At 61.7% G+C, this 9,460-nt stretch overlaps 1 protein-coding gene across 4 annotated transcripts; it reads left to right on the forward strand.

Moving 5' to 3' along the window:
* The first annotated feature begins 1,802 nt into the window (after positions 1–1,802).
* Positions 1,803–8,197, forward strand: CLBA1 (clathrin binding box of aftiphilin containing 1). 4 transcript variants are annotated; one of them, XM_061159743.1, is made up of 6 exons: positions 1,803–1,886; positions 2,916–3,557; positions 4,728–4,873; positions 6,111–6,240; positions 6,585–6,689; positions 7,482–8,197. In XM_061159743.1, exons 2-6 carry the CDS (start codon positions 3,042–3,044, stop codon positions 7,641–7,643), a joined length of 1,059 nt encoding a protein of 352 aa, XP_061015726.1. In that variant the 5' UTR covers positions 1,803–1,886; positions 2,916–3,041; the 3' UTR covers positions 7,644–8,197. The 4 variants fall into 4 exon arrangements, with proteins under 4 accessions (XP_061015726.1, XP_061015725.1, XP_061015727.1 ...); XM_061159742.1 differs by lacking the exon at positions 1,803–1,886 and adding an exon at positions 2,405–2,506; XM_061159744.1 differs by lacking the exon at positions 1,803–1,886 and adding an exon at positions 2,453–2,506 and having other exon boundaries at positions 2,808–3,557.
* The last annotated feature ends 1,263 nt before the right edge of the window (positions 8,198–9,460 follow it).

Consider the following 9,460-nt stretch of genomic DNA (forward strand, 5'->3'; position numbering starts at 1 on the left):
GAGATGCTAGGATCCTGTGGGGCTCCAGGCGGAGTAGAGTCTGGCCCCTTCTTCCTGAGGCTGGGTTGGGGGAGGCTTGGCTGGGCAATGGAAGAAGAGAAGCTCCCCCCACCCCAGTCTGCACCATTCAACAGGGCTGGGGCTTAGGGACGGAGCGAGGAGCCCGTGTGGGCTTTCTCCTGCACATGGCATCCAGCCTCCACAGCACCGTTGGGCGTCCTGGCTTCTGTCCCCCATTACTCCCACTTTCATGGGGACCGGGCCCCTCTGACCAGTGTCCTCCGGCGTACAAAGCCATTTAAACTTCAACAGCTGCCTGCCCTGCCCTGCCCGCCCATCTGGAGGGCTGGCCCTCAGCTCCTGCCCCAGGTCGTGTCCAGAGCCCCAGATGCTGGCCTGAGGAGTCGGGGGCCACCTGTCAGCTACTTGGGCTTCCCCCACCCACTCCTGCATCCAGGGCCAGGCACTAGTGTCAAGGTCATGCCTACTGCCTGTCTGAGCCTGGGCTCCCCCAACACAGCACCTCCTGAGCAGGGCAGGCGGGGGTCAGCCAGGTGTGTGAGCTTCCTGTGGCTGCTGTAACAAATAAACACGCACATGCGTAGTGGCTTACACCAACTCTCGTTTATTCCCTACAGTTCCAAGTGTCGGCAGACTTGCGTTCCATCTAGAGGTCTCTTCTGGGGCAGATCCATGTCCTGGCCTTTTTCAGCTCCAAAGGCCATCTGCATTCCTTGGTTCATAGGCCTGTATCACTCTGACCTTTGCTTCCATCTTTCCACCTTCTCTTTCAGACTCTGACCGTCCTCCCTCCCCCTTGTAAGGACCCTTGTCCGTTACAACGATGTAACTGAGGACCGTCTCGCCATCATGAGAGGCGTAACATAATCATGTCTGTAAAATTCCTTCTGGGGCTTCCCTGGTGACTCAACGGTCAAGAACCTACCTGCCAATGCAGGAGACTCGGGTTCGATCCCTGGGTCGGGAAGATCCCCTGGAGAAGGAAATGGCAACCCACTCCAGTATGCTTGCCTGGGGAAATCCCATAGACAGAGGAGCCTGACGGGCAACAGTCCATAGGGTCGCAGAGTCAGACACAACTTAGCAACTAAAGAACAAAGGTTCCTTGTGCTTTGTAAGGGGTCATACTCGCAGGTTCTGGGGATCAGGAAGGGCTCCTCCTGGAGGCATTCATTATTCACCTACCACACCACATAATGCAGGACAACCCACCCTTGGCCCCGTGTCATGCCTGGGTCACAGGGCCATCCTCACTCTTCACATGGGGAATTGCTGAGGGTCAGAAGAGCTGGTTCCGCCCCAACAAAACTTCCTACTCGGGCTTTTGTGCCTGGGCATCAGCTTCCTCAGCTGACAGGAGGCCGACACTCCTCCTACACCTTTCCAGCTCCTGGACTGTGCAGACGGCATGGACAGTGGATGAGGGTGTCCTAGCAGTGGGTGGACAACAGGGGACAGCTCACCCTGGGGGCTGTCGGGACAGGAGAGGGCTGCTGTCTGGTCACCTTCCTGCAGCTCACCCCGGTGACTGCCCAGCACTGGGCAGTCTGCCTGCATCACTCCAACACTGCATCTCTGGCCACCGTGCCCCTCAGGAAGCAGGGGAGGGGCAGACAGTCAAGGTCCAGGGTTCAGAGAATGATCTCATCTAGCCATTTTTAAAATTGAAATTTTCTGTAACTTGGCTGAGAAGGACCAGGGAGAGAACCAGTGATTCATGCAAATTGGACAGGGCCCAGGGAGATCCCTAGGTCACAGGGTGGAGAAATTTGAGCATGGAAGTAGACCAGGAGACAGGGCGTGGATCAGGGCTTCCGCGGGGGCATGATGGTCGAGTCTGCGGAGGGCTGACTTCACGAGACTGGGTAAGATGGAGAAAGGCCCAGAATGCCTGGGGGGGAGCTGGCAGGAGGGTGAGGCTGGCCATTAATGCCCACCTTGCCCTTGGGCCAGCGGCCGCAGGAGGGTATGATGGCCCATGGCCCTGGCTGGCCCTGCTCTGCCTTGGGGCCGGCTGGTGATCACGCCGGGACCCTGGGGTTCCGGATTGGGCATCACACAGCTAGACACCCCCGCTGCGGCGGGGCCGCGGAGCGAGGGGCAGAGGAGGGCAGCCGGCTTGGGAGGACTGCCGGTGCGGGCAGCGGGCGCCTGCTCCTCCCGGCCGCGCGGGGCAGCTGCAAGGGGGCGGCTGAGCGAGGGACGCATCTAACTGAAGGAGAGCCCCCTCACGCGGCGGCCGACTGGCGCACGGTGACGGGGCCCACGCAGGGCGGGCCCGCTCAGGGGGCGGAGCCTGGCTCCGCCGGTGCAGGGGCGGGGCCTGGCGTTGCCACGCCCGCGCGGCGCCGGCGCGCTGACGTCAGGGCGGCAGACGCCGGAAGCGGGACTGGCGCGCGTCGTTGCCGGGCAACGGTCCGGCGCCGGCCTAGGGACACCCGGCATCCCTGCTGCGCCGGCGGGCGGAGGCGGCGAGGCAGCCGAGGTGGGTGCCGGCCGGGGCTCCAGCGCCCTGAGTCCGCCCCTCAGGAGCCCTAGGCCAGACCCGATCGGGGTCCTCAGCGGCCGCCTCGGATCTCCGCTCCCCTCCCGGAGAGGGAACTACCCGAGCCCCCGGCCCAACTCTCAGGGCCCTCTGGGCACTGCCTTCCCGTGAGCGCCCCGACTCTCCCCTACTCTGCCAGATTGGGCCTCGCAGACCCTTGCCCACGGCGACCGAGGCAGGACCCCGCAGCTCGCCCACCCTGCCAGGCTGTGCTGACCCCCAGGATCTGTCTGGTCTTTAGGACACGCCCCTGTGCTGGACCGGTCGCCCAGGCGCGCGGAGGGGGAAACCGGGCAGCGGCTCCGGTCACTTTTCCTGGGTGACCAGGCAGTCTGTATCCCTTCCACAGCGACAGTGGACTCACACCAGGCCATCTGTACTCCTGAGGAAGCCGTGGGCAGCTGCTGGGCCGTGGGCGAGCAGGTGACCCCCTCCGGCGCTGTCTACTTGGAGCTGCTCTCTCACAGCAGTATGGATGTCTCCTGAGCGTCTTCCCATCGCGTCTGTGCGGGCCCGGGGCACCAACATGCAAGACCAGAGGGAGCTGAGGGGCACACCTGGCCAGGGGCTCCCTGTCTGCGCCTTTCTGAGTGACCTCCCAGAGCAAGCAGGCGGGTGTTCCCTCCACCAGGTTTCTAAAGACCTCGGTGCACCTGGGAGGCAGAGCGGTGACGCTGTGGAGTGGGCGAGGCCCCACTCCACCCTTCCCCCGCTGGATGGGGAAGCCAGGATCTCTGGGGACAGCTTCGAGGGCTTGTCTACCAGCACCGCCAGGGGTCCAGACCCAGGGGAACACAGCGGCGCCTGGGGGGAGTTTGAAGGCTTTCGAGAATCCTCAGCCAGCTCTGAACAATTCTCTCAGTCCTTTGAGCTCCGGGAGAGGCCCTCAGCCTCTCAGCCGTGGAGAACCGCTTCTGCCCAAAAGGAGCACTGTTCTAGCCAGCCTCACCAGGGTGGAGTGACAGGAACCGGCGCCATCGCCCCTTCTGAGGTATTTCTAAAGTCTTGGCCATGTTGCATAGGAAGTGTTTCCTACCCTGTGGTGGGGGACTGGTCAGGTAGGGGGTCCACTTGTCTCTGGGCCTTTATCCTGGCCCCCTCCTGTTTTCTGTTCCCTCCACCTTCCCGTCTGCCCACTCTCCATCAACTGGGCTGTGTTTTCCTGGGCCCAGTTCTGAGCATGTGGGGGAAGAGCATTTTGTTTGAGTCCATAATCTCCTTACTTAGAAAACCTTGCCGGATCACATGTCAGTGTGTGTTAGTGACGGGGTGCTGGAGGCGGCCTGGAGAGCCCATCACACGCCCCTCATCCCTCTGGTCCTGCCCTGACCACCAGCGTCTCCCTTCACTGTGACTGCCTCTCACCCGTCTCTCTCTCTGCCGTCTCTTCCCTCGTGATTTATCCCTAACACCAAAAGCGAAACAGAGAAGGAAGGAGAGGAAAAGGTCCGCTGGTTCTAGGGTAGACCATTTGCTTTCTAAACCCGGCCGTGTTTCCCTGGCCCTCTGACAAGATCCACTCCCCGTTCAGTTAGCTCTGCTCTAACGCTTGTTTTGAAGACAGGACTGTCTTCCAGTGCAGTTACTGTATCGGGGAACAATTTGAGCGTAATGTGAACTTTGCCGGAAACATGGGGTGAATGCAGAAAACCACACCTGCTGAGCTGAGGCCCTCGTGAATATACACCACACACATGCCCACCTCTCCCAGCCACCTCGGTCTGCCACACGCATCCCCCGCCCCTGGGGGCTCCCCCACCTAACCCCCAACCTCAGACAGCTCACCTTCCAGTACTTCACACTTCTCACAACCCACAAACCTCTCTTCCGGGAAGTGCCATTTTTACTGCAGTAGGGACAGATTTCTCAACCAATTCACACGTGCAAAACAGCACTCGCATTTTCACTGGGTGCGTCTTTTTTCCGTGTGTCACTGATGAAGTTTATGACTGTTGTGCCATGATCACACTTTCCCACACACCCGTTTCCATGGCACGACTCACAGTGCAGTGATTTTTAGGAACAAATATGTCATGATTCAGTAGCAGCAACGATATATAATCATTTACAAATTTCATTTGTACCAAAATTACATATTTGGAATAAGGTGACATGATGTGTGTATGTTTCCTAGCTTTGGTGTGTTTTTCTTCTTTTTCAGCCCATTGTCAGCTGTGAGGATGTTTTCAGGTCTGCTTTTCAAGAAGTACCAGTCCCACAGGCCCCCGAGGGCATCTCCACCTTAGACCACTTCTTAGAAACAAGGAATGAAGAAAACTCTGGCCTTGAATCCGTGCATAAACTGTGGTAATGAACTGAAATACTCACATGTTGTCCGGCAGGCTGAGCTGGTGGTCTTGGGGTCATAAGGTCTGCTTCGACCTCTGTGGAGAACACTGAGCCTCCCGAGGTCCCACCACCTGAGGTCAAAGGGTCGAAGGGCGGCTGGCACGGGTGCCGCCCGTCCTCTGAACAGGCCTGTCCAGCCCCGCCTCGGGCCCCCTCCAGCAGGTCCAGAGCAGAGTGGGCCGGGGAGGGCCAGCTCCTCGGGTCTGGGTGGGAGCGTGGCGGGTTCCGGAGGGCCCAGGGGACTGGCATGGCGGGCTCGGGCTCCTGGGGGACGGGAGCGAGTGACCCCCAGTTCCTGGAGAGGTTCTCAGTCCACCTCAGGGCTGCTACTCCCAGGGCCGAGTCCCTGGGATCACAGGTCACAGAGGTGCTTGTCTGCCGACGGCCATTTCGTCAGACGGCCTTAGCAGAAAACCATACTAGCTCAATGAACGGTGAGGTGGGCCCAGGCCCCAGAGGGGCGGTAGAGGTGGCTGGGAGCTGGCTCCTCTGGGACCTAAATCCGCCTCACGGGCTGACACTGCAGACAGCGCTGCGGGCGGGCCCTCCTGGGCCCTGGCAGGGGTCTGAGCCAGCCTGCCCAGTGCACTCTCCACGACCAGCAGAGGCCCGGGGACCAGGGCTGAAGCGCACCTAGGGCACACTGCTTCCCCAGGTTGTGGTCCAGGCCCGCAGGCGGGGGGCGTGAGCCCGGGGCACCTTTATGCACAGGTGGGCCTGGGGGTCGGGACCTGGCCCGGCTCAGCGCTTTCACCCTGGAGCTGTTTGGGGACCAGCCGTGCCCTCCCTCCCGGAGGCCTTCGCTCCCGGAGGTCGGGCCAGTCCACCGGGCGGGGCCCCAGCACCCACTCTGGCATCTGCTTCTCTGTCTGTGGGCATCTCTCTGGCACCTGGCCTGGTTCCAGGCACCTGAGATCGTCCAGGAGCAAGACGGCAGAGTATATCTAGCCCCCTGGAGCTTCTGCCCTAGGAGGAGACACAGGGTGGTGGAATCAGTCATTCAGGCCAGGGATGAGCTCTTTGGAGACAAAGCCGGGAGGAGGGAGCGGTGTTGGTTGAGTAGATGCTTGAGCAAATGAACAAAGAAACAGAAGCCGGGGCTCTGCGTTCAGAATGCTGGAGGGTCAGATGCCCTCTGTGCCTCCCTTCTGAAGGCCTTCCAGCTTGCCCTGTAATTAAGGCAGCTCTTTTCCAGTTCTGAATCTAGAAAACTCTGGAGGGCTCTTCACAACACCGGGACCATGACAATCTCCCGATGCGTCTGGAGCGAGTCCCGCAGTCGGGAAAACTTCCTTCCTGTTCTTGGAGTAGACGCTGCTCAGAAGGTGGGCTGACCTGGGTAGAGAGGGGTTCCCGGAGGCCGCCAGACCACATGACGACTTTGCCAGCCGCGCTGCGCAGCGCACCGCAGGGCCCGCATCGGGCTGGGGAGGGGGCGGGCGCACCAGCGGCCTGCTGCTGCTTCCTTGGGCTGCCTGTCCGGTGTAGCTCCTCGGGAGGGACACTGCGGGGCCAGGGTGCACAGGGGCGGCCCCCCGTGGAGCCCAGGTCGGAGCCGCGTTGCCATTTTACAGGGAGATGTGCCGGAGGCCCAGGTGGCAAGGGAAGCTGGGAGGAGAAGACCCTCTAACGTTCTGTCCCTCTGGCTGACTCTGGTTTGCTTCCTCAGAGCCTCTCAGGGAGCCCTGGCCGCACTCTGGGCGAGCCTGGCCTCCACGAGCCCGAAGAGCTCGGCTTCCGCCTGCAGCGCTGCAGAGCCCTGATCCAGACCAAGGTGAGCACGAGTCACTTTGCTGCTTCACCTGTGGCTCTGAGAGTCCAGGAGTGCCGCGGGGGCAGGCGGCAGCTCCTCTCCACTGCACGGTGGGGCCCAGGCAGGAGGAAGGGGCTCCATCCCACAGCCCCTCGCCCGGAAAAGCCTCTCCAGGAACGGGGTCTCCACCCACCCTTGGAGCAGGCGTTGGGAGGGGGACGCACTGACCAGCCCATTGCCTCTAGAGCCCTAAGCTCCACCCGGAGGGACCTGTCCACCCCCGACCCCCACCCCGCGCTGCCCAGGAGGTGGGCATCCCGCCCCCAGGGCCAAGGCCTGACGCACAGGGGCTGAGAGGGGGTCATGTGGGGAGGGGCCTGAGTGGAGCTGGGGAGGAGGGCGGGACAGTCCAGCCCATGGGCTGGACCTCTGCTCTGCAGAGACATCACGGGGCAGGAGGTAGAACCTTCCAGAGGCATGTGGCTGGGCTGTCTTAGAGCAGCAAGACCTAAGTGTCCCCAGCAGCCCTTCTCCCGCGGCAGCCCCAACGGGGACTGGAGCACAGCAGTGGCCCGACATGAACGTCCAGGGGCCGCGGCTGGGCGGGAAGAGGACCAGGAGGCCGACCCGGTCAGGCCAGAGCTGCTCTCAGGCGCCGTCCCGTCCGCTCGGGGAGAAGCTGTGGCTTCGTCCAGAGCTCCTTCGTGTTGACAGCGTGTGGGAAGGCCCAAGACGAGCTGGCCAGGTGCCAGCGGCCAGGGCGTCCCGGAGGGCATGTGTGCTCGCCCTGACCGGTCCCTCCTCTCTTGGCAGCTCTCGGGGACGCCAGGTGGTGGACAGGGCAGCCTGATCACCTACAGCCTCTTCCTAAAGACCCCCGTACACGGAAATGGGCAGTACATCACGATTCCAAGGAAAAAGATTTTCAGTCCTCGTAACCTGAAACTGACATTGTTTAATAGTGACATTTGCTAAAGTGGGAGAACTTTTGTGTGTTGATGCGGGATTTCACCGTGTCTTCCCAGTCTGGTTTGGTACTGGAAACCAGAACGGTTTCGTGGAGGTGGTCCACGTCAGGGTGGACACTCTGATGAGGGGGTGCGTTCCTCAGCAGGGCCAGCTGCCAGGAAGGGTGAGCCCGGGTCCCCAGGAGCCCCGCACTAGCCTGGCGGGGGAGAAGGAAGGTGGCTCTGGGGGCACCTGTGAGACCCCAGGCCCTGTGCCTGAACCACGCTGCCCGGGACCCCAGGCTGGCCTGGCACGCGGCTGGGACTATCACTGGGAGCAGCCGTCAGGGCCCTGGAAGGCCCTGCGTGTGTTGCTGCTGCAGTGGCCCCCGGCCCGGGTATTCACGCGTCTGGGCGTCTGGCGGGGGTGGGGGTGCCGTTTCCCCAGAGCAAGCGTGCTCCCTGCAGCAGCCACATCTGCCTGCCAGCGGGAGAGCAGCCTGTCATCAGCTAAGGAAGAGACCCCTCCAACGAAAGAGCCCAGCAGGCAGCACTGACTTTTGTAAAATTTTATTAAATGAAACAGCCTGGACAAGCTGTGTTCTTGCTAAATCGCCGGCTCTGTGGGCACCCGTGCTGGACCCTGAGCGGCAGCCCCGCCCGCCCTCGGGGAGGCCTGGGGAGGGAAGGCCAGCGGGGCCGGCAGGCACAGTTACCCCAGCGTCCGTGTGCCCCCAAGGCCGCTCTCGAGGCAGGGAGACCACAGCCAGGGCGGCCTCAGACGCCAGCTCCATGGACGCGGGTGTCAGACCCCAGCAGAGGCCCAGTGGGGACACGGTGACCAGCAGGTCTCACTTGTCACACATCACACGGCAGAAGGGTGGGGTTGTCACCCACACCTCAGCACCCTCAGCCACTCTACAGACCACCTGCCTGTAGATCTGAGGCTTATCTAGGGGTGACTGATTCTGGGGGCCTGGGTGTTTGAGAAACCTGCATCTCCTTTTTTCCAGCTGGTACGTGGGAGTCTGGAAACAGCTTTCTGCCATGCTGCTTCCATCACAGGGAGGGGACTATCCATCTGGGGTCTCCCAGGACCCCGCCAGCAGAGATGGCCTGGGCTGTGCCATCACGTCCCGACCTTCGGTTAAAGACTTGAGAACCCGACATGTGCCGTCCTGCCTCCCCCGCCCCCAATCTTGGTGCCCGTGGCCTGCAGCAGTATGAAGTGGGGCCTGGGCTCCCAGAGGCGGAGGCTGGGTCCCGCTGGTGAGAGCACCAGATCCTGGTCACTAGACGGTGGTAACAAGGGCCCAGCCCTGGCCTTACAGGAGAGTTCCCACAAAGGTGGATGCAGTGAAGCAAGTGAAGCATCTACTAAGAGGGAAAAGGCAGTGCCGGACGTGGATAGGCAGGCGCGGGGCAGACTCAGAGGGACAGCCCCTGGGTCGCCCCTGTGGCAGCTCCAGTCACTCCCGTGGCATTTCTTCGTTCGGCCAGTCACCTCGGCGTGCCTGGCTCCCAGCCCACTTCCCCTGCATCTCAGGATCCTCCTGTGTGCACGCACGCATCTCAGCCAAGGTGGATTTTACTGAAAGGGCGTCTAGGTAGAACATCCTTGACGTGACTCCCCTTTGGCCTCCAAGAAGCCTTTTCTGCACGTGGTCGGGGAGGTCTCCAGGACGGGAGAAGAAGCAGCGTGTGGTCTGGGTGGGGCCCCGCCTCCTCCCTTAGTTGCCCTGCTATTCTTGTCTTGTCTTGGCGTTCCCACCCACAGGGAATGTCTCCTGCCTCACATCCAGACTCAAACTCAGACACTGCCATGTTCCCGTTCTCATGGCGGCC

Source organism: Dama dama, chromosome 13 (genome assembly GCF_033118175.1).
Source record: "Dama dama isolate Ldn47 chromosome 13, ASM3311817v1, whole genome shotgun sequence".
Classification (NCBI taxonomy): domain Eukaryota; kingdom Metazoa; phylum Chordata; class Mammalia; order Artiodactyla; family Cervidae; genus Dama; species Dama dama.

What these genes read in the sequence shown, in the direction of transcription:
- CLBA1 (XM_061159743.1), top strand. Translation starts at nt 3,042, where the DNA reads ATGTCTCCTGAGCGTCTTCCCATCGCGTCTGTGCGGGCCCGGGGCACC. An exon ending in GAATCCGTGCATAAACTGTG is followed by an intron (nt 4,874 to 6,110) that starts GTAATGAACTGA and finishes GCTCTTTTCCAG; the next exon opens with TTCTGAATCTAGAAAACTCT. An exon ending in GAGTAGACGCTGCTCAGAAG is followed by an intron (nt 6,241 to 6,584) that starts GTGGGCTGACCT and finishes TTGCTTCCTCAG; the next exon opens with AGCCTCTCAGGGAGCCCTGG.